The sequence below is a fragment of the Hypanus sabinus genome, chromosome 2 (genome assembly GCF_030144855.1).
Source record: "Hypanus sabinus isolate sHypSab1 chromosome 2, sHypSab1.hap1, whole genome shotgun sequence".
NCBI classification, from domain to species: Eukaryota; Metazoa; Chordata; class Chondrichthyes; order Myliobatiformes; family Dasyatidae; genus Hypanus; species Hypanus sabinus.
In genome coordinates, this window is record NC_082707.1 from 579666 (window position 1) to 604336 (window position 24671).

The 24671-nt window shown below is 44.2% G+C and overlaps 1 protein-coding gene across 10 annotated transcripts in view; it reads left to right on the forward strand.

Annotated features, from left to right (window-relative positions):
• The window catches only part of masp1 (MBL associated serine protease 1), a 404010-nt gene that overhangs the window by 217922 nt on the left and 161417 nt on the right, over window positions 1-24671 (forward strand). For 7 of the 10 annotated variants that reach the window (XM_059990875.1, XM_059990870.1, XM_059990882.1 and 4 more), the window contains exon 10: window positions 1679-1753. In XM_059990875.1, coding sequence (XP_059846858.1) covers window positions 1679-1753 — 75 coding nt within the window. Of the gene's footprint in view, window positions 1-663; window positions 768-1678; window positions 1754-19841; window positions 22609-24671 lie in introns of those variants that run through there. The other 3 variants (XR_009515996.1, XM_059990915.1, XM_059990926.1) reach the window with 3 other exon arrangements.

Genomic DNA, 24671 nt, shown 5'->3' on the forward strand with positions numbered 1-24671 from the left:
CTGAAAATCTAAGTAAATTACATTTTTGTCCACCCTGCTTGTTACTTCCTCGAAGAACTCTTAACAGGTTGGTCAGGCAAGATTTCCCTTCACAGAAACAATGCTGACTTTGACTTATTTTATCATTAGTCTCCAAGTACCTCGTAACCTCATCCTTAATAATAGACTCCAACACTTTCCCAACCACTAAGGTTAGGCTAACTGGCTATAATTCCTTTTGTTTTGCCTTCCTCCCTTCTTAATGAATCAAGAGCAATCGTACCAGAATCAAGTGATTCTTGAAAGATCATGACCAATGCATGTGTTATCTCTTCAGCAACCTCTCTCAGGACTTTAGGATGTAGTCCATCTGGCCCAGGTGACTTGCCTAGCTGCTACCATCTGGGAAGCAGCACCACAGCATAAAAGCCAGGACCAACAGGCTTCAGGACAGCTTCCCCCACCAGGCCATCAGACTGATGAACTCACGCTGATTTGAGTGTACTCTATATTACATCAATTGTTCTATTTATTATAAATTACTATGATTGCACATTGCACATTTAGATGGAGAAGTAATGTAAAGATTTTGTCTTCATGTATATGAAGGATGTAAGAAATAAAGTCAATTCAATTCCACCTTAAGACCTTTGAGCTTGCTAATCATTTTTTCCCTTGTAATAGCAATGGTACTCACTCCTGCTCCCTGACACTTACGGACTCTGGCACACTGTTAGTGTCTCCATCATTCTTCTAATGAGGATCCTCCCTCATTCTCCTGAACTCCAGTGAGTACAGGCTAAAGCCATCAATCACTGCTCATACGTTAGCCCTTTCATTCTCTGGACAATTTTCATAAACCACCTCCACACCCTGTCATGAAACATTTCAGCTGTTAGGAGAGGCTGGATTTGTTTTTGTTGAAGTGAAGGAGGCTGGGGTGGGTGGGGTGGGGTGGGGTGGGGGGGGGGGGGATCCAGTTCAGCTTTGCAGAATTATGAGAAGCATCTTGAGTCATAGAAAAGTTAAGCACAGAAACAGGCTCTTCAGCCCATCTACTCTAAGCCAAAACCATTTAAACTGCCTACTTCCATCAGTCTGCATCAGGACCATAGTCCTCCATTTCTTACTATCCATGTACCTATCCGAACTTCGTTTAAACATTGGAATCAAGCTCGCATGCACCCTATGAGTAAAGGAACTGCCCCTCAAGTTCCATTAAACTTTTCACTTTGTTCACTTAACCTATGACCTCTGGTTGTAGTGGCACCCAACGTCAGTGGAAAAAGCCACTATAGTCAGTTTACCCCTGAAGCAGACGTGGCGCAACTTGGGTAAAGAATTGTTGCTAGGTTTTGTTCATCCAGAGGCACATTCAGTCTGGAACAAACTGCCTGAGATGGTGTTGGAGGCAGAGAGTCTTGGCATTGTAAAAGTACTTATCTAGATGAACACTTGAATTACCATGGTATAAACGGGGAGAAAATTCAGAAATCAGGGATGCAAAGGCACTTGGGAGTCCTCATCCACGAATCCCTAAAGATTAACATGCAAGTTGAGTTGGTGGTAAGGAAGGCAAATGCAATGTTAGCATTTATCTTGAGAGGATTAGAATGTCCGAGAGGAATGGTTTTGCTCTGTCCCTTTTGTGTACTATATTCTACGGTGATAGTCTAATTTCAATACTGTTTTTCTCCAGGTACGTACACCTGTATGGAGAACAGCTTTTGGGTGAATGATGAACTGGGTACTGATCTCCCTACCTGTTATCCAGGTAAGGCTGCTCTTGGGCATGTTTTTGCTCGTGGTTGACCTCAGTCAGTACACAACCAGTTACAGTGGATTCCGGTTCATTGGAACACTTCAGAACCAGGACATTTTGGCCCAATTAAATGGCTGCCCCAATTAGCTGAAGTTACATGGAAAGTTAAAAAGATATGGAAAAAAACAAACTGGATAACAAATTGTGTATTTAAATGAAATACAGAACAAATTAGAACACTACTGACATTACTACAGAACTATAAAACTGAGTATTAGTTCCTAATGTTGATGAAGGAATTTATCCGCGTCCTGCTCTTTTGACTGTAAGTGAACAAAATCAGTACACCTAGTACAGATAATGAACTGCCTTCATGCAATGCTTTTGATGATTGCATCCCCCAAATCTTCATTTTCATTGTAATATTCAAGATGATTTTTGATACCTTCAATTCTTGATGCAGCAGTGAAATTGTTGAATATTCACTCTCAGCCATTTCTGGAATCTCCAAGCTTGAATGATTGAAACCACAGTAAACAAAACCATTATGAATTGTCTCATTGCTTATTTCTTGTCAATTGTCAGTGACAAAAATATCTGCTTTTTGAACACAAAATTATGTAACTGATGCTGTTTTAAAAATGTTTGCTCTAATCATGGTGTAGTGTGTACCAGCTCCACAATGACACAAAACTGCCACTGGTTAGAAACTGTTCAGCAACAGTCTCTTGTCCCAAATATACAGTAGTGTCCCAAATAAACATTAGCTTTTGTTTTTTAAAAGTTGTCCCAAATAAGTGGCTGCCTTGGTTAGCTGATGGCTCAATTAACCGGACTGTACTGTATGAATTATTGTCAGCTGTGTGCCACTCCGTAATGTGCGATCAAGGGATGGGCATTCAGGGCCTGAAATGTGCATTTAGAACATAGAACATAGAGTAGTACAGCACATTACAGGCCCTTCGGCCCACAATGTTGTGCCGACCCTCAAACCCTGCCTCCCATATAACCCCCCCACCTTAAATTCCTCCATATACCTGTCTAGTAGTCTCTTAAATTTCACTAGTGTATCTGCCTCCACCACTGACTCAGGCAGTGCATTCCACGCAGCAACCACTCTCTGAGTGAAAAACCTTCCTCTAGTATCCCCCTTGAAATTCCCTCCCCTTACCTTAAAGCCATGTCCTCTTGTACTGAGCAGTGGTGCCCTGGGGAAGAGGCACTGGCTGTCCACTCTGTCTATTCCTCTTAATATCTTGCAAACCTCTATCATGTCTCCTCTCATCCTCCTTCTCTCCAAAGAGTAAAACCCTAGCTCCCTTAATCTCTGATCATAATCCTTACTCTCTAAACCAGGCAGCATCCTGGTAAATCTCTTCTGTACCCTTTCTAATGCTTTCACATCCTTCCTATAGTGAGGTGACCAGAACTGGACACAGTACTCTAAGTGTGGCCTAACTAGAGTTTTATACAGCTGCATAATTACATCACGACTCTTAAACTCTATCCCTCGACTTATGAAAGCTAACACCCCATAAGCTGTCTTAACTACTCTATCTACCTGTGAGGCAACTTTCAAGGATCTGTGGACATGTACCCCCAGATCTCTCTGCTCCTCCACACTCCCAACTATCCTGCCATTTACTTTGTACTCTGCCTTGGAGTTTGTCCTTCCAAAGTGTACCACCTCACATTTCTCCGGGTTGAACTCCATCTGCCACTTCTCAGTCCACTTCTGCATCCTATCAATGTCTCTCTGCAATCTTCGACAATCCTCTACACTATCTACAACACCACCAACCTTTGTGTCGTCTGCAAACTTGCCAATCCACCCTTCTACCCCCACATCCAGGTCGTTAATAAAAATCACAAAAAGTAGAGGTCCCAGAACAGATCCTTGTGGGACACCACTAGTCACAACCCTCCAATCTGAATGTACTCCCTCCACCACAATCCTCTGCCTTCTGCAGGCAAGCCAATTCTGAATCCACCTGGCCAAACTTCCCTGGATCCCATGCCTTCTGACTTTCTGAATAAGCCTACCGTGTGGAACCTTGTCAAATGCCTTACTAAAATCCATGTAGATCACATCCACTGCACTACCCTCATCTATATGCCTGGTCACCTCCTCAAGGAACTCTTATCAGGCTTGTTAGGCACGATCTTTCCTTCACAAAGCCATGCTGACTGTCCCTGATCAGACCATGATACTCTAAATGCCCATAGATCCTATCTCTAAGAATCTTTTCCAACAACTTTCCCGGCACAGACATAAGGCTCACTGGTCTATAATTACCTAGACTATCCCTACTACCTTTTTTGAACAAGGGGACAACATTTGCCTCCCTCCAATCCTCCGGTACCATTCCCGTGGACAACAAGGACATAAAGATCCTAGCCAGAGGTTCAGCAATCTCTTCCCTTGCCTCGTGGAGCAGCCTGGGGAATATTCTGTCAGGCCCCGGGGACTTATCTGTCGTAATGTATTTTAACAACTCCAACACCTCCTCTCCCTTAATATTAACATGCTTCAGAACATCAACCTCACTCCTATTGTCCTCACCATCATCAAGTTCCCTCTCTGGTGGATACAGAAGAGAGGTATTCATTGAGAACCTTACTCACCTCCACAGCCTCTAGGCACATCTTCCCACTTTTATCTCGAATCGGTCCTATCTTCACTCCCGTCATCCTTTTGTTCTTCACATAATTGAAGAATTCCTTGGTGTTTTCCTTTCCCCTACTCGCCAAGGCCTTCTCATGCCCCCTTCTTGCTCTTCTCAGCCCCTTCTTAAGCTCCTTTCTTGCTACCCTATATTCCTCAATAGACCCATCTGATCCTTGCTTCCTAAACCTCATGTATGCTGCCTTCTTCCACCCGACTAGATTTTCCACTTCACTTGTCACCCATGGTTCCTTCATCCTACCATTCTTTATCTTCCTCACCGGGACAAATTCTAGCCTTATAGCCTCATAATTTGCCCTTCCCCAATCAAAAATTTTCCTGTCCTCTCTGATTCTATCCTTTTCCATGATAATGCTAAAGGTCAGGGAGCGGTGATCACTGTCCCTCAGATGCTCACCCACTGACAGATCTGTGACCTGACCCGGTTCGTTACCTAATACTAGATCTAGTATGGCATTCCCCCTAGTCAGCCTGTCAACATACTGTGACAGGAATCTGTCCTGGACACACTTAACAAACTCTGCCCCATCTAAACCCTTGGAACTAATCAAGTGCCAATCAATATTATGGAAGTTAAAGTCACCCATGATGATAACCCTGTTATTTTTGCACCTTTCCAAAATCTACCTCCCAATCTGCTCCTCGGTATCTCTGCTGCTACCAGGGGGCCTATAGAATACCCCCAGTAGAGTAACTGCTCCCTTGCTGTTCCTGACTTCCACCCATACTGACTCAAAGGAGGATCCTGCTACATTACCCACCCTTTCTGCAGCTGTGATAGTATCCCTGACCAGTAATGCCACCCCTCCTCCCCTTTATCCCCCCTCTCTATCCATTTTAAAGCACTGAAATCCAGGAATATTGAGAATCTATTCCTGCCCTGGTGCCAGCCAAGTCTCCGTAATGGCCACTACATCATAATTCCATGTATGTATCCAAGCTCTTAGTTCATCACCTTTGTTCCTGATGCTTCTTGCATTGAAGTAAACACACTTTAGCCCTTCTACCTTACTACCTTTATACCCTTTATTCTGCTTCTCTTTCCTCGAAGCCTCTTTATCGATTGGATCTGGCTTTACTCCATGCAGTTCTTTCACTGCTCTATCGCTCCAGGTCCCATCCCCCTTGCAAATTAGTTTAAACCCTCTCGAACCATGCTAGCAAACCTACCAGCAAGGACGCTGCTCCCCCTTGAGTTCAGGTGCAACCCATCCAATCTGTACAGGTCCCACCTTCCCCAGAAGAGATCCCAATGGTCCAAAAATCTAAAACCCTGCCCTCTGCACCAACTCCTCAGCCACGCGTTCAACTGCTGTCTCCTCCAATTCTTACCATCACTATCACGTAGTACTGAGGTCCTGTTCTTCAGCCTTCTGCCTAGTTCCTGAAACTCATCCCTCTTCCTGCCTATGTCGTTGGTCCCAACATGTATCACCACTTCTGGTTGCTTTCCCTCTCGTACCAGGATGTTGTGCACCCGGTCAGAGACATCCCAGACCCTGGCACCCGGGAGGCAACAAACCATATGGATTTCCTTCTCACGTCCACAAAATCTCCTGTCTGCTCACTTGACTATAGAGTCTCCAATGACAACAGCTCTCCTCTCCTCCGTCCCACCCTTCTGCACCACAGGGTCAGACTCAGTGCCGGAGGCCCTGCCACCGTGGCTCACACCTGGTCGGTTGTCCTCACCAACAGCATCCAGGACGGTAAACTTATTATTCAGGGGAATGGCTACAGGGGTGCTCTGCACTACCTGTCTACTCTCCTTCGCTTTCCCCCCTCAGACTGTCACCCAACGACCTGCTTCCGGCAGCCTAGGTGTGACTATCTCCCTGTAGCTCTCATCTATGACTGCCTCATTCTCCCTTATGAGTTGAAGGTCAACCAGCTGCTGCTCCAGATTCCTCACATGCTCTTCCCGATCGCCCAGCCGCAAGCAGTTCTGGCAGATGTGACTCTGCGGGAGAGGGGAGTTCCCCCAAGACTGCCACATCTCACAGGAGAGGCACATCACTGTCTCAGGAGGCATTGTAAAGACTAACTGGAAACAAGCTCGTCCTCCGCTTCTTCCCGTCGAAGCCTCTCGAGTAAAAGCCTCAAATCTCCACTCCTTCACTGGCCCACTCACTCACTGACGGCTTTCCAAACTGTTTGTAAACTGTTTAGAAACTGTTTGTAAAATCCAGCCACAGACTGATGAAAACAAACACAATTTTAAAAAATGCTAGAATATTTAGTAGGTGAGACAGCGTCTGTAGAGGGAAATGGATAGCTAGCGCTTCTGGTCAAGACCCTTCATGTGGACTGAAAGATAGAGGGGAGTTAGCCATTATAAAGGTGAATGGAAGGGGTGGAGCAAGAGCTGGCAGGACATATGTGGATCTGAGGCAGAGGTGGGTCTTGGAGCAGGGGAGAGTGGGGATACTGAGAGAGGCTTAGAGGTGATGGGTGAATCCAGGTTAGCAGGGGTAACGGGCAGGTGGAGGAGGGGAAAGTGGAAAGTGATAGGTGGATCTGGGGGAGTCGAGTGATAAGCACATGGGGAGAGTGTGAATAGTGATGAGGGCTGGGAGGTGAAGGGGGGATCTGGGTGAAGGGGGTTAGTGGTAGGTAGATGGATGAGGGAATGCGGGAATAATGACAGAGGCTGTGAGGTGAACGGTGGAGGTGACAGGGCTGCAGATGGTGAGGTCTAATTGACGAGCAAGATGGAGTTTGGGAGGTAGAGAGGGGAGATTTCAGTAGGGTAAGGAGGAAATATAGTGGCAGGGTGGTGTGGGCATATGTCATGCGAGCTGTCTTTTCTAATCAGACCAACTTAATGCTAAATTTAATCCCTCTTTCTGAAGGTGCACTGGGAGTCAGTTTATAATGTCAAAGCTGAAACATACCTTCCTCACTCTGGAGATGGAGGCCAGAATTCCATTGGCTTCTTAATTATATTGTGGCCACATAGCTTAACATTTAATAGTTTTTTTTCATGTGATCACCACATCTCACTTGTTGTTACGGTCTTCACAGTCTCATCGTTGAGTAAACATTTCATCTCTGTTATTCAAAATGTTACCAGGTTAGGTTCCAGCTGCTATTCTGTTTCCCACCCCTCTGCCTCAGGCAATATTCCTGCCTCTATGTGAACAGCATGACAGTGCTTCTAACTCTGGATCTACACCTTGCTGTTCTAACATTCTCGTTAAGCGTTAACCTATCCCATTAGTCCAAATTGCCATCTTTTACACCCAAGGTTCTTTCAGAAGTCAGCAAAGAGGCATAAAACTTGAAGATTGACTTCTCTGACTTCCGTTAATGCCCCTCCCCTTCTTACCCCATCGCTGATATATTTAGTTTTTTTTCTCTCTCTGCCCATCACTCTGCCTGTTCTTCATCGCCCTTTGGTGCTCCCCTCCCCCTTTCTTTCTCCCTAGACCTCCCGTCCCATGATCCTTTCCCTTCTTTATCCTACCCCTTTCGCCAATCACCTGTCTGGCTCTCAGCTTCACCCCACCCCCTCCGGTCTTCTCCCATCATTTCGCATTCCCCCCCCCACCAACTTTCAAATCTCTTACTATCTTTCCTTTCAGTTAGTCCTGACGAAGGGTCTCGGCCCAAAACGTCGACAGCACTTCTCCCTATAAATGCTGCCTGGCCTGCTGCGTTCCACCAGCATTTTGTGTGTGTTGCTTGAATTTCCAGCATCTGCAGATTCCTCGTGTAGGCATAAAACTTGTTGTTTCATTATTTTTTCATTAAGCATTAATAGAACAAAGAGAGTTGAAAAATGGTCAGTTATAGAGGTCTATAAGAGAAGGGAGAGAGAAGCAACAATAGATGGTGCCGCTGTGTGGTCAGTTGTTTGTAAACATATAGGTAAGAAATATTCCATTCAAATTTGCGGATAAGAGTCAACCAATCAGACACCCCTTATTCAAATAATGCAGCACTGAAGAAGTTTCCAGTGCTTTTCAGAATCATTCAAATGTAACCACAAGGGGACACGCTGAACAACTGCATATACACACTGACCACTTGAAAGCACACTAACCAGTTACTTGTATATAAGTAATACAAGCAAACAATTAAGATCATAAGACCATGAAATACAGGAGCAGAATTAGGCCATTTGACCCATTGAGTCTGCTCTGCCATTTCATCATGGCTGATCCATTTTCCCTCTTAGCCCCAATCTCCTACCTTCTCTCTCTATCCCGTCATGTCCCAATCAAGAATCTATCAACCTCTGCCTTGAGAGGGATAAGGGCAGATCAGAGGTGTCAGTGTTGCAATTAAATAAAAGAGACTACGGAGCCATGAGGGAAGAGCTGGCCAAAGTTAAATGGGCAGATGCCCTGGCAGGAAAGACAGTGGATCAGCAGTGGCAGATATTCTTGGGCATAATACAAAAGATGCAAAAGCAGTTCATTCCAATGAGAAGGAAGGATTCAAAGAGGGGGAAGGGGCCACAGTGGTTGACAAAGGAAGTCAGAGATTGTATAGCATTAAAGAAAAAGAAGTATGACAGGGCTAAGATGAGTGGAAAGTTTTAAGGAACAGCAGATCTTAACTAAAAAAGCAATACGGAGAGAAAAAATCAGGTATGAGCTCAGTCTAGCCAGGAATATAAAAGGGGATAGCAAAAGCTTTTTTAGCTATGTGAAGAGAAAGAAGATAGTTAAGAACAATGTTGGCCCCTTGAAGAATGAATAGGGAGAAATTGTTTTGGGAAACAGGGAAATGGCAACAGAATTTAATGCGTACTTTAGATCTGTCTTCACCAGGGAGGACACAAGCAATCTCCCAGATGTATGGATGGGCCAGGGTCATAAGATATCAGAGGAATTGAGACAGATTGACATTAGGAAAGAATCTGTGATGAGTAGACTGGTAGGACTGAAGGCTGATAAATCCCCGGGTCCAGATGGTCTGCATCCGAGGGTTCTAAAAGAGGTGGCTCAGGAAATTGCGGATGCATTGGTAATCATTTTCCAATGTTCCTTAGATTCAGGATCAGTTCCTGAAGATTGGAGAGTGGCTAATGTTATCCCACTTTTCAAGAAGGGAGGGAAGGAGAAAACGGAGAACTATCGCCCTGTTAGCTTAACGTCAGTCATGGGGAAGATGCTCGAGTCCATTATTAAGGACGAAATAGTGGCACATCTTGATGGCAGTAATAGGATTAGGCCGAGCCAGCGTGGATTTACCAAGGGCAAATCATGCTTGACTAATCTGTTGGAGTTTTTTGAGGGTGTAACAAGAATGTTAAACGAGGGTAAGCCAGTGGATGTTGTGTACCTAGATTTTCAGAAAGCATTCGATAAGGTACCACATAGGAGATTGGTGAGTAAAATCAGAGCTCATGGCATTGGGGGCAGGGTTTCAACATGGATAGGAAACTGGTTGGCAGATAGAAAGCAAAGGGTAGCATGAATGGGTGTTTCTCGGACTGGCTGGAGGTGACTAGTGGGGTACCACAGGGCTCTGTATTGGGACCACAGCTCTTTACGATTTATGTCAACGATTTAGATGAGGGCATTGAAAACTATATCAGCAAGTTTGCTGACGATACTAAACTGGGTGGCAGTGTGACATGCGAAGAGGACGTTAGGAGACTTGGATAGGCTGGGAGAGTGGGCAGATACTTGGCAGATGTCATTCAATGTGAATAAATGTGAAGTTATCCACTTTGGAAGCAGGAACAAGAGGGCAGAGTATTGTCTGAACGGTGTCGAGTTAGGTAAGGGAGAAATGCAAAGAGACCTAGGAGTCCTAGTTCACCAGTCAATGAAGGTGAATGAGCAAGTGCAACAGGCAGTGAAGAGGGCAAATGGAATGTTGGCCTTTGTTACAAGGGGAATTGAATACAAGAGCAAGGATGTTCTTTTGCATTTGTACAGGGCCCTGGTGAGACCACACCTGGAATATTGTGTACAGTTTTGGTCTCCAGGTTTAAGGAAGGACATTCTGGCAATTGAGGAAGTGCAGCGTAGATTCACTAGGTTGATTCCTGGGATGGCAGGGCTGTCTTACGCAGAGAGATTGGAGAGATTGGGCTTGAAAATGCTGGAATTGAGGAGATTGAGAGGGGATCTGATTGAAACGTTTAAGATAATTAAAGGATTTGATAGGACTGAGGCAGGAAATATGGGCCAGATGTTGGGAGAGTCCAGTACCAGAGGGCATGGATTGAGAATAAGAGGTCAGTTATTTAAAACAGAGTTGAGGAAGAGCTTCTTCTCCCAGAGAGTTGTGGAGGTGTGGAATGCACTGCCTCGGAAGACGGTGGAGGCCAATTCCCTGGATGCTTTCAAGAAGGACCTAGATAGATATCTGATGGATAGGGGAATCAAGGGATATGGGGACAAGACAGGGTCTGGGTATTGATAGTGAATGATCAGCCATGATCTCAGAATGGCGGTGCAGACTCGAGGGGCCGAATGGTCTACTTCTGCACCTATTGTCTATTGTCTAAGTATACGTAAAGTCTTGGCCTCCACAGCCATCTAGGGCAATGAATCCCACACATTCACCACACTCAAGCTAAAGAAATTCCTCCTCATTCCCCTTCTAAATGGGCGTTCTGTTCTGGGGATGTGTCCTCTGCTCCTAGACTCCCCCACTATAGGATACATCCTCTCCATCTGCTGTGATGGTCTCATGCCCACTGTCAGGCAGCAGAGATTAGGGACTGTGTCTGCAGCTATATTAGTATGTGAAATGTTAACTCATCTCTCCTGGGTGTTCACCATCACCACATCCCTCTGGAATGCTAAGACAAAATGCGGGTCAGTCAGTTCACTCCCAAACCTACTTTCTTCATTCCCTCCAACCTCTTGGCTGAGTACTTTGTCCCTTCCTCCTATGGCCTGATTTTCACAATTTACATGCATATTGAAGTTCCCCATGATTATTGCAACATTGTCCCTTTGACATGTGTTTTCTCTCCCCCGTCATTTGCAGCCCACATCCTGGCTACTGTTTGGAGGCCTGTATCTAACTCCCATCAGGGTCTTTCTACTCTTGCAGTTTTTTTAAACTTTATTCACGGATATTCTAAATCTACAGATCCTATGTCATCTCTTCCTAAGGATTTGATTTCATTTTTTGTCAACAGATCCACCTCACCCCCTCTGCCTACCTGCCTACCATTTTAACACAATGTGTATCCAAAGATGTTAAGCTCCCATCTATAATTTTCTTTCAACCGCAACTCACAATGTCATACCTGTGAATTTTTAAATGTGCTGCAAGATCATCTACCGTATTCTGTATACTGAGATCAACTGGGATAGTGGGAGAAGGAATGGGTGCCACAGTTTGGAGTTCAGAGTTCAATTCCAGTGTCATTTGTAAGACGTTTGTAAGTCCTTCCCATGAACATGTGGGTTTCCTCTAGGTGCACCAGTTTCCCTCCTATGGTCCAAAGATGTAGGCTAATTGGTCAATGTGAATTGTCACAACACACACAAAATGCTGGTGGAACACAGCAGGCCAGGCAGCATCTTTAGGAAGAAGCACTGTTGACGTTTCGGGCTGAGACCCTTCGTCAGGACTCATCAGGACTCAGGACTTTGTCCTGATGAAGGGTCTCGGCCCGAAACATCGACAGTGCTTCTTCCTATAGATGCTGCCTGGCCTGCTGTGTTCCACCAGCATTTTGTGTGTGTTGTTTGAATTTCCAGCATCTGCAGATTTCCTCGTGTTTGCAAGGTGAATTGTCACGTGGTTTGGCTGGGGTTAATCTGGGTTTGCTAGGTGGTGCATTTTGAAGGACTGGAAAGGGCTATACTGTGCTATACCTTTAAATCAATCAATCAATGACGGAATTTAACTCTGACAAGTGCTAAGTGCTTCATTTTGAGAAGTTAAACCAGGGCAGGATTTGCAAAGTAAAAACAGGGACCTGGAGAATGTTGTAAAACAAAGAGACCTAGAGATACAAGTATCTGGTTCTCTGAAAGTGAAGACACTAGCAGACAGGTTGGAAAAGAAATAATCTAACATACTTCCCTTCATCAGTCAGGACACTGGGGAAAGCAGGTAGAACGTCATCTTACAGCTGTACAAGGCTTCATTTGGAGCATCAGGCACGGTTCTGGTCACCCAGCTATCAGAACATAAGAAATAGGATCAGGAGGAGGCCATCTGGCCCATCGAACCTGCTCCACCATTCAGTAAGATCATGGCTGATCTGGCCATAGACTCATCTCCATCTACCTGCCTTTTCCCCATAACCCTTAATCCCCCTACTATGCAAAAATCTATCCAACCTTGTCTACTGCTTCATTGGGCAGAGAATTCCATAGATTCACCATTCCCTGGGAAAAGCAGCTCTTCCTCATCTCCATCCTAAACCTTTTCCCTCAAATCTTGGGCTATGTCCCCTAGATCTACTCTCACCAATCAGTGGAAACAACTTTCCTGCCCCTATCTTATCTATCTCTTTCATAATTTTATATGTTTCTCATTCTTCTGAATTCCAGCAAGTACAGTCCCAGGCAACTCAATCTCCCCTCATAGACTAACCTCCTCATCTCGGGAATCAATCTGGTGAACCTCCGCTGCACCGCCTCCAAAGCCAATATATTCTACTTTCTCAGATAAGGAGGCCATTCAGGTGCGGCCTTGCCTATACCCTGTACAGTTGCAGCATAACCTCCCTGCTCTTAAATTCAATCCCTCCAGCAATGAAGGCCAATTTGCCGCCTGATAGCCTGCTGTACCTGCAAAACAACTTTTTGTGATTAATGCACAAGCACCATGTGGCAAATTTTTACTATTTAATAATAATCTGCTTTTTCATTTTTCCTTCCAAAGTGGATGCCCTTGCATTTACCAACATTGTATTCCATCTGTCAGACCCTTGCCCACTCACTTAACCTATTAATATCTCTCTGCAGATGACCCATATTTTCTGCACAATTTGCTTTTCCACTAAATTTAGTATCATCAGCAAACTTAGATACACTACACTCAGTCCTCTCTTCCAGAACGTTAATGTATATCATGAACAGTTTTGGGCCCAGCACTGTCTCCTGTGGCACACCGCTCACCAATGATTGCCAACCAGATTAATACCCATGTATCCCAACTCTCTGCTTTCTATTAGTTAACCAATCCTCTATCCATACTAATACATCACCCCAACTCTATTCTTCCTTAACTTATGGATAAGTCTTGTTGAAATCGAAGTGAATAACATCCATTTGTCCCCCCCATCCACTGTGCTCATTATATCCTCAAAGAACTCCAATAAATTAGTCAAACAGGACGTGCCTTTACGGAATCCGTGCTGCGTCTGCTTGACAGATCCATTTCTTTCCAGATGCCTTGTTATTTCTTCTTAATAATAGCTTCAAGAATTTTCCCAACTACAGATGTTAAGCTAATTGGCCTATAGTTACCTGCCTTTTGCCTACATCCTTTTTCAGTGGTGTAACATTCGACATCTTCAAATCTGTCAGGGTCTACCCGAGTCCAGATAATGTTGGTAAATTATCACCAAAGCCTCTATTATAACCTCTGCCATTTCTTTCAGTACCCTGGGATACATTCCATCAGGACCTGGGGACTTATCTATCTTCAGGCCCACAAGTTTGCTCAGCATTACCTCTTTAGTGATATTGTATCGAGGCCCTCACCTCCCATCGCATCCATAACATCTCTCTTTGGCATTTTAGACGTATCCTCCATCATGAAGACCGACACAAAATAGTCATTCAAAGCCTCTGCCATTTCCTCTTTATCCAATATCAATTTCCCCTTCTCATCCTCCAAGGGACCGATTTCACTTTAGCCACCCTCTCCTGCTTCATATAATTATAAACTCTAGTTTATTTTCATAATTTATCTTCCTTTCTTTATTGCTCGCTTTGTGGTTCTTTGTTGCTTTTTAGTCTTCCCACTCTTCCAGTTTCCCACTTCCCTTGGTGACTTTGGACTCACGATCTTTTAGTTTAAAACATAGAAAACCTACAGCCCAATACGGGCCCTTCGGCCCACAAAGTTGTGCCGAACATGTCCTGACCTTAGAAATTACTAGGGTTACCCATAGCCCTCTATTTTTCTAAGCTTAATGTACCTATCCAAAAGTCTTTTAAAAGACCCTATTGTATCCGCCTCCACCATCGTTGCCGGCAGCCCATTCCACACACTCCCTGCATGAAAAAAATTACCCCTGACATCTCCTCTGTACCTACTTCCAAGCACCTTAAACCTGTGCCCTCTTGTGGTAGCCATTTCAGCCCTGGGAAGAAGCCTCTGATTATCCTGATTATCCACACGACCAATGCCTCTCATCATCTTATACACCTCTATCAGGTGACCTCTTATCCTCCGTTGCTCCAAGGAGAAAAGGCCGAGTTCACTCAACCTGTTTTCATAAGGCATGCTTCCCAATCCAGGCAACATTCTTAAAAGTCTCTTCTGCACCCTTTCTGCCGTTTCCACATCCTTCCTGTAGTGAGGCAACCAGAACCGAGCATAGTACTCTGAGTGGGGTCTGACTAGGGTCCTATTAAACATTACCTCTCGATTCCTAAATTCAGTTCCACGATTGATGAAGGCCAATGCACAGTATGCAGTTTTAACTACAGAGTCAACCTGCGCAGCTGCTTTGAGCGTGCTATGGACTCGGACCCCAAGATCCCTCTGATCCTCCACACTGCCAAGAGTCTTACCATTGACTAGTGGTGTCCCACAAGGATCTGTTCTGGGGCCTCTACTTTACGTGATTTTTATTAACAACCTGGATGTGGGAGTAGAAGGGTGGGTTGGCAAGTTTGCAGACAACACAAAGGTTGGTGGTGTTGTAGATAGTGTAGAGGATTGTCGAAGACTGCAGGGAGACATTGATAGGATGCAGAAGTGGGCTGAGAAGTGGAGCTCAACATGGAGAAATGTGAGGTGGTACACTTTGGAAGGACAAACTCCAAGGCAGAGTACAAAGTAAATGGCAGGATACTTGGTAGTGTGGAGGAGCAGAGGGATCTGGGGGTACATGTCCATAGATCCCTGAAAGTTGCCTCACAGGTAGATAGGGTAGTTAAGAAAGCTTATGGGGTGTTAGCTTTCATAAGTCAAGGGATAGAGTTTAAGAGTCACTATGTAATGATGCAGCTCTATAAAACTCTGGTTAGACCACGCTAAGAGTACTGTGTCCAGTTCTGGTCGCCTCACTATAGGAAGGATGTGGAAGCATTGGAAGGGGTACAGAGAAGATTTACCAGGGTGTTGCCTGGTTTAGAGAGTATGGATTATGAACCGGTGACTAGTGGTGTGCTTGAGGGATCTGTACTGGGTCCAATGTTGTTTGTCATATAAATTAATGATCTGGATAATGGGGTGGTAAATTGGATTAGTAAGTATGCAGATGATACTAAGGTAGGTGGCGTTGTGGATAATGAAGTAGGATTTCAAAGCTTGCAGAGAGATTTAGGCCAGTTAGAAGAGTGGGCTGAACGATGGCAGATGGAGTTTAATGCTGATAAGTGTGAGGTGCTACATTTTGCTAGGAATAATCCAAATAGAACATACATGGTAAATGGTAGGGTACTGAAGAATGCAGTATAACAGAGTGATCTAGGAATAATGGTGCATAGTTCCCTGAAGGTAGAATCTCATGTGGATAGAGTAGTGAAGAAAGCTTTCAGTATGTTGGCCTTTATAAATCAGAGCATTGAGTATAGGAGTTGGGATGTAATGTTAAAATTGTACAAGGCATTGGTAAGGCCAAATTTGGAGCATTGTGTACAGTTCTGGTCACCGAATTATAGGAAAGATGTCAACAAAATAGAGAGAGTACAGAGAAGATTTACTAGAACGTTACCTGGGTTTCAGCACCTAAGTTATAGGGAAAGATTGAACAAGTTAGGTCTTTATTCTTTGGAGCGTAGAAGGTTGAGGGGGGACTTGATAGAGGTATTTAAAATTATGAAGGGGATAGATAGAGTTGACATAGATAGGCTTTTTCCATTGAGTAGGGGAGATTCAAACAAGAGAACATGAGTTGAGAGTTAGTGGGCAAAAGTTTAAGGGTAACATGAGGGGGAATTTCTTTACTCAGAGTGGTAGCTGTATGGAACGAGCTTCCAGTAGAAGTGGTAGAGGCAGATTCGGTATTGTCATTTAAAGTAAAATTGGATAGGTATATGGACAGGAAAGGAATGGAGGGTTACGGGCTGAGTGCGGGTCAGTGGGACTAGGTGAGAGCATTCAGCACGGACTAGAAGGGCCGAAATGGCCTGTTTCCATGCTGTAATTGTTATATGGTTATATCAGAGATTAAGGAGGCTAGGGCTTTATTCTTTGGAGAGAAGGAGGATGAGAGGAGACATGATAGAGGGATAGAAGATATTAAGAGGAATAGATAATGTGGACAGCCAGCACCTCTTTCTCAGGGCACCACTGCTCGGTACAAGAGGACATGGCTTTAAGGTAAGGGGAGGAAAGTTCAAGGGGGATATTAGAGGAAGGTTTTTCACTCAGAGTGGTTGGTGCGTGGAATGCACTGCCTGAGTCAGTGGTGGAGGTAGATACACTAGTAAAATTTAGGAGACTACTAGACAGGTATATGGAGGAATTTAAGGTGAGGGGTTATATGGGAGGAAGGGTTTAAGGGTTGGCACAACATTGTGGGCTGAAGGGCCTGTGATGTGCTGTACTGTTCTATGTTCTAATACTATATCTTGCCATCATATTTGAGCTACTAAAACGAACCACGTCACACTTATCTGGGTTGAACTCCATCTGCCGCTTCTCAGCCCAGTTTTGCATCCTATCAAAGTCCCGCTGTAACCAATGACAGCCCTCCACACTATCCACAACACCCCCAACCTTTGTGTCATCAGCAAACTTACTAACCCATCCCTCCACTTTTTTTATCCAGGTCATTTTTAATACTCACGAAGAGTAAGGTTCCCAGAACAGATCCCTGAGGCACACTAGTGGTCACCGAGCTGCCTTCAGAATATGGCTCGTCTACAACCACTCTTTGCCTTCTGTGGGCAAGCCAGTTCTGGATTGATAGAGCAATGTCCCCTTGGATCCCATGCCTGCTTACTTTCTCAACGGGCCTTGTATGGGGTACTTTATCAACTGCCTTGCTGAAATCCATATAAACTACATCTACTGCTCTTCCTTCATCAATGTGTTTAATCACATCCTCAAAAAATTCAGTCAGGCTCATAAGGAACGACCTGCCCGCGACAAAGCCATGCTGACTATTCCTAATCACATTATACCTCTCCAACTGTTCATAAATCCTGCCTCTCAGGATCTTTTCCATCAACTTACCAACCACTGAAGTAAGACTCACTGGTCTATAATTTCCTGGGCTATCTGTACTCCCTTTCTTGAATAAGAGAACAACATCCGCAGCCCTCCAATCCTCCGGAACCTCTCCCATCCCCATTGATGATGCAACGATCATTGTCAGAGGCTCAGCAGTCTCCTCCTTCGCCTCCCACCATAGCCTGGGGTATATCTCATCCGGTCCTGGTGACTTACCAAACTTAATGCTTTCCAAAGGTTCCAGCACATCCTCTTCCTTAATATTTACATGCTCAAGCTTTGCAGTCCGCTGCAAGAACATCACTACAATCACCAAGATTCGTTTCCATAGTGAATACGGAAGTAAAGTATTAAGTACCTCTGCTATTTCCTCCGGTTCCATACACACTTTCCCATTGTCACACTTGATAGGTCCTATTCTTTCACGTCTTATGCTCTTCACATATTTGTAGAATGCCTTGGGATTTTCTTTAATCCTGCCCGCCAAGGCCTTCTCATGGCCCCTTCTAGCTCTCCTAATTTCCTTTTAAGCTCCTTCCTCTTAGCCTTATAATCTTCTAGATCTATAACTTTACCTGGCTCTCTGAACCTTTCATAAGCTTTTCTTTTCTTCTTGACTAGACTTACTACAGCCTTTGTACACCATGGTTCCTGTACCCTACCATAACTTCCCTGTCTCATTGGAACGTACCTATGCAGAACTCTACACAAATATCCTCTGTACATTTGCCACATTTCTTCCCTACCTTTCCTTGAGAATATCTGTTCCCAATTTAATCTTCCAGGTTCCTGCCTGATAATTCCCCATACTCCACTTAAATTCTTTTCTAACTTGTCTGTTCCTATCTCTTCCCAATGCTATTATAAAGGAGATAGAATTATGATCACTATTTCCAAAATGCTCCCCCACTGAGAGATCTGACGCCTCACCAGGTTCAATTCCCAATACCAAATCAAGTACTATCTTTCCTCTTGTAGACTTTTCTACATATTGTGTCAAAAAAACTTCCTGAACACACCTAACAAACTCCACCATATCTAAACCCCTTGCTCTAGAGAGATGCCAATTGATATTTGGGAAATTAAAATCTCTCAACACAAAACTCTGTTATTATTTCACCTTTCCAGGATCAGTTTCCCTATCTGCTCCTCGATATCCCTGTTACGATTGGGTAGCCTATAAAAAACACCCAGTAAAGTTATTGACCCCTTCTTGTTTGATGCCTTCTTTTATTTCCATATTTATCCAAGTCTGGCTCTCCCCACCCTTATGGTCCTTGCTTTTAACTGGAATGTACTTTTGTTGAACTCCATAGAAAATCGCCTTGAAAGTCTTCTACTGTTCCTCAACTGTCCCACCATATAGCCTATGTTCCCAGTCTACACTAGCCAAACCCTCCCTGATCCCATTGTGGTATCCATTGTTTAGGCATAATACAAGGGTTTTCAATCGAACTATTGCACCCTCCATTTTCTATGAGAAACTCAATTTTACTGTGATCACTCTTTCAAAGAGGATCCCTATCTACAAGATTACTAATTTTATCGGTCTCATTACACAGGACTGCTGCTCCATTCTTACATACCTCAGATATTTCTCTGTTTATTGCCTATGCCGCTGTAATGTTATTATTCAGTGGCCGATAGACAGCTCCCACCAGTGATTTTTTTCCCTTTACTATTTCTAATCTCTACTCAGACGGATTCAACATTCTGCTCCTTCAATCTTATATCACCTCTCACTATCGCCCAGATCTCATCTTTAACTAAGAGTGCTGCCCCACCTCCCTTATCTTCCTGCCTATCCATTCGTCTTGCCTGATGACCTTGAATATTTAATTCCCAAAGCTCTCCACCCTGCAGCCAAGTTTCTGTAATGACCACTAAGTCATACCCCTTTGTGCTGATTTGTGCCACAAGTTCACTAACCTTATTTCAAATGCAACAGGCATTTGAATAAAGTGTCCTTATACTCATTGTGCTTTTATTTGGGGTGAATATCACAAATGACCTGATTTGGTCTAACCAAGCAGAGTCCATTGCCGAGAAGGCCCACCAGTGCCTTTACTTCCTGAGAAAGCTGAAGAAATTTGGCCTGTCCCCTAAAACCCTCACTAATTTTTATAGGTGCACCGGAGAAAGCATTCTTCTAGGGTGCATCACAACTTGGTGTGGAAGTTGTCTTGTCCAAGACCGGAAGAAGCTGCAGAAGATTGTGAACATAGCCCAGCACATCACACAAACCAATCTTCCATCCTTGGACTCACTTTACACTGCACGCTGTCAGAGCAGTGCTGCCAGGATAATCAAGGACACAACCCACCTAGCCAACACACTTTTTGTCCCTCTTCCCTCCAGGAGAAGGTTCAGGAGCATGAAGATACATACGGCCAGATTTGGGAACAGCTTCTTTCCAACTGTGATAAGACTGCTGAACAGATCCTGACCCGGATCTGGGCCATACCTTCCAAATATCCGGACCTGACTTGCAATACCTTACTTTCCCTTTTCTGTTTTCTAATTATGATTTATAATTTAAATTTTTATTATATTTAATTCGACAGGGAGCGTGAAGCGCAAAATCTAATATCGCTGTGATGATTGTATGCTCTAGTATCAATCGTTTGGTGACAATAAAGTAAAGTAAAATCTTGTGATCTTTTTCTGTATTGCACTTGACTTTTCTTTACCCCACTCTTACTTTTCTCTTTTTTTATACTGCACTTTTTCTGTATCTTTATCCACACTTTTCTCTGTCTATTTCTTGACTATACTATCGCCAATTACCACTACATTTCTCTTCTTTTTCCCCCTCTTGAATGGCACCTACAGTGCCACAGTTAGGTTGCTCATCCTTCCTACAGCCCCCACTCTCATCCACACAGGGAGCAAGAATCTCCGACCTGTTGGAGAAGCTCAAGGGCTGAGGCTCCTCCAGCATTGTCCCTTGGATCCCACTACCCGCCTCACTCACAGTCACACCCTCTTGTCCCTGACCACAGACCAAATTTGAGGCAGCTAATCTAATGGGTGTGACTACCTCCTGAAACAGAGGATCCAGGTGACTCTCCCCCTCCCTGATGTGCCGCAGTGTTTGAAGCTCAGATTCCAGGTCATCAGCTTTGAGCCTGAGTTCCTCAAGCAGCCAACACTTGCTGAAGATGTGGTCACCGGGAACCACAATGGTGACCACCAGTTCCCACATCATGCAGCTACAGCACATCACCTGATCCTGCATCATCTCTTCTTTATTTACTTAGCTGTAATTTTGTGACTTTTTATTCAACCACTACAAAAGCCTTACCTGCTACTTACCTGTGCCTCCTCAATGAAGCCTCTTGAGCCAAAGCCTGAAGTTCCCACTCCTATACTGGTCCACTCACACAATGGCCGTTCCGCTTTGACCCTGCTTTACTATTATTTGCTCCTGGTAATGAATCACAAATCTATTGGTCTGCTGCTAATTTGCCGAGCCCTGCAAAATGCTCCTTTTTTAAATTCATCTCTCCAACCTGTGCGAAGCTCTCGCTCTCTCTTCAAATCAATTGGTCCCTCACTAATGCCATTAAGGAAGGATGTCATTAAGCTAGAAAGGTTGCAGAAAATATTCACAAGGCTATTTCTTGGACAGGAGGGCTGGACAGCTGTGACTTTATTGCTTGCAGTGTAGGAAGCTTAGGTGTGACTTTATAGAGGTTTTTAAGGTTAAGAGAGGCATGGATAAGTTGAACAGTCACAGTCCTTTTCCTTAGGGTAGGGATGCTTAATACTAGAGAACATCAATTTAAGGTGAGGGGGGAAAGATTTAAAGAGAACTTCAGGGGAAACCATTTCAACACAGGATGGGGGAAGGGGAGTGCATATATAGAATGAGTTACCAGAGGAAGGAGTAGAGGTAAAAAATTGGTCAGACCGCACTTGGCGTATTGTAAGCAGTTTTGGGCTTATCTAAGAACCAATGTGCTGGCGTTGGAGAGGATCCAGAGGAGGTTCAGGAGAATGATCCTGGGAATGAAAGTGATGGCTCGGGCCTTTACTCCCTGGTGGTTCGAAGACTGAGGGGAGATCTCATTGAAATGTTTTGAATATTGAAAGGCCTATAGATAGAGTGGATATGGATGTGGAAAACATGTTTCTTATAGTGGGGGTGTCCAGGACCACAGCCTCAGAATTTTGGGATGTCCATTTAGAACAGAGATGAGGAGGAATTTCTTTAGCCAGAGGGTGGTGAATCTGTGGAATTCATTGCCACTGTGGAGGCCAAGTCATTGAGATTATTTAAGTGGAGGTTGATATTTTCTTGATTAATAGGAGTGTCAAAGGTTACGGGGAGAAAGCAGGAGAGTGGGGTTGAGAGGGATAGTAAATCAGTCATGATGGAATGGCGGAGCGGCTCGATGGGCTGCAGAGCCTAATTCTTTTCCCATGTCTTATGTTCTCATAAATGGATAAATTTACAATGTTCAAGAAAGATTTATACAGATTCATGGCGAGGAAGAATTAAGAGGGAATCAGAATCAGGTTTATTATCATTGGCATGTGTCGTAAAATTTGTTAACTTAGCAGCAGGAGCTCAATGTAATAGATAATATAGAAGAAAAAATAATAATAAGTAAATCAATTACAGTATATGTATATTAAATAGATTTTAAATTGTGCAAAAAAACGGAAATACTATATATTAAAAAAGTGAGATAGTGTTCAAGGGTTCAATGTCCATTTAGGAATTGGATGGCAGAGGGGAGGAAGTTGTTCCTGAATCGCTGAGTGTGTGCCTTCAGGCTTCTGGACCTCCTACCTGATGGTAACAATGAGAAAAGGGCACGTCCTGAGTGCTGGAGGTCCTTAATAATGGATGCTGCCTTTTTGAGACACCACTCCCTAAAGGTGTCCTAGGTACTTTGTAGGCTAGAGCCCAAGATGGAGCTGACTATATTTACAATGCTCTGCAGCTTCTTTCAGTCCTGTGCGCCCACCCCCCCCCCCCCCACCAATCCCATAGCAGACAGTGATGCAGACTGCTCTCCATGGGATAGGGAGCAAATTAACTTACTTTCTTCTCTCCTCCTCAACCCCTCCCCCATCCCCCCTCTCTCTCTCTCTCTCTCCCCCCTCCTTCCCTCTCCCTCTCTCTCCACCACTCCAGACAGCACATTCCAGACACCCACCACTCTCTCTCTCTCTGTGAAAGAATTTGCCCCTCACATCTCCTTTGAAATTACCCCCTCTCACCTCAGATACTCAAATCACCTTCTGGCATTAGAGATTTTGACCCTGAGAAAAAGATACTGTCCTGTCTACTCTATTTATCCCTCTCATCATCTTATAAATCTCTATCAGATCTCTCCTCAGCCTTTGCAACTCCTGGGCTAAATTTGCTGTAGCACATGTTCTGCAATCCTTTAAAGACATCCTTGACCCTGGCATCTGGGAAGCAACACACCATGTTGGAGTCTCCATCGCAGTCTGTCTAACTCTCACTCTCCAGCCTTCTGTCACTTCAGGGCTCCTCCTTAACCTGCTGCACATTCAAGCTCATTGTTTTCAAGTTTATTGTCATCTGACTGTACATATATACAACCAAATGAAACAAAGTTCCTCTGGACCACAGAGCACGTAAAACAAAATATTACTACAAATGAGTTGATAAAATGCAATTCAAAGTGCATGTAGTGTACAGCACAGGTAAACAGAAAACTGTACAGTAAAGAGCTCATATCCTAGTGACGAGACCTCGGTGGTGGCAGGGTATTCATTAATCTCACAGCCTGGGGGATAAAGCTGTTACCCACTCTGGCAGTCCTAGACCTGATGCTCCTTTACCTCCTTCCTCCTACCTCCTGTGCCTTTCTTGGTACTTATCCATCTACCTGCTGCCTGCATGTTTCATGTGACCACCTCAATGAAGCTCCTGTCTATGATGCTTTCACTATCATGGATGTTCCTTAGTGATGCTGTCTGACAAGGGAGCAGGAGCTGGGCACACGCCCCATAGGCATATTCAGAAGGACAATGGGTAAGTTCGCGATCTCCCACATTATACATTACAGTGTTGATGAGCAGAGGGATATTGGGATCCAAGTTCATAGCTCCCTGAAAGTGGCCACACAGGGTGATAGGGTTTTTAAGAAGACATGACATGCTTGCCTTTTTTAGTCAAAGCATTGAGTTCACATGTCAGGAAATTATGTTGCAACTTTATACCACTCTAGTTTGGCTGCATACAGTTCTGGTCGTCTCATAGGTAGGGTGTTGAGGCTTGGCAGAGGGTGAAAAAGGGGTTTACCAGGATGTTGCCTGGATTAGAGAGGTTGCTATAACAAATGGCTGGTAAAACTTGGATTGTTTTCTCTGACGGGAGAGCTGATAGAGGTTTATAAGATTATAGATCAAGTAGACAGACGATATCTTTTTCCCCCAGGGTTGAAATGTCTAATACCAGAGGACATGCATTTAAGATGAAAGGGGTTAATTTCAAAAGACATGTGAGAGGCAAGTTTTTTTTACACAGGGAGTGTTGGGTGCATGTGTGCTGCCTAGGGTGGTGGTAAAAGCAGATACATTAGTGACTTTTAAGAAACATTTAGATAGGCACATAAATGTGAGGAAAATGGAAGGGTGTGGACATTGTGTAGGCTGAAGGGATTAGTTTAGTTGGCCATTTGATTTCTAATTTAATTGATTTGGCACATCATCCTGGGCTAAGTTTAATTTCTCTATAAGCAAGTTTTTGTATGTTCCTTTCTGTGGACTGCGTGTGTTTCCTCTGGGTGCTTTGCTGTCTTCCCGCAGTCCAAAGATGTACCGGTTAGTAGGTTAATTGGTCATTGTAAAATTGTTGCATGATTGGTCTTGAGTTAGTTAAATCAGTGGGTTGCTGGTGACATGTCTCAAAGGGCCTGTTTCACATTGTATCTCTAAATAAATAAAAAATAATTCCAACTCCTACTCGTTCTG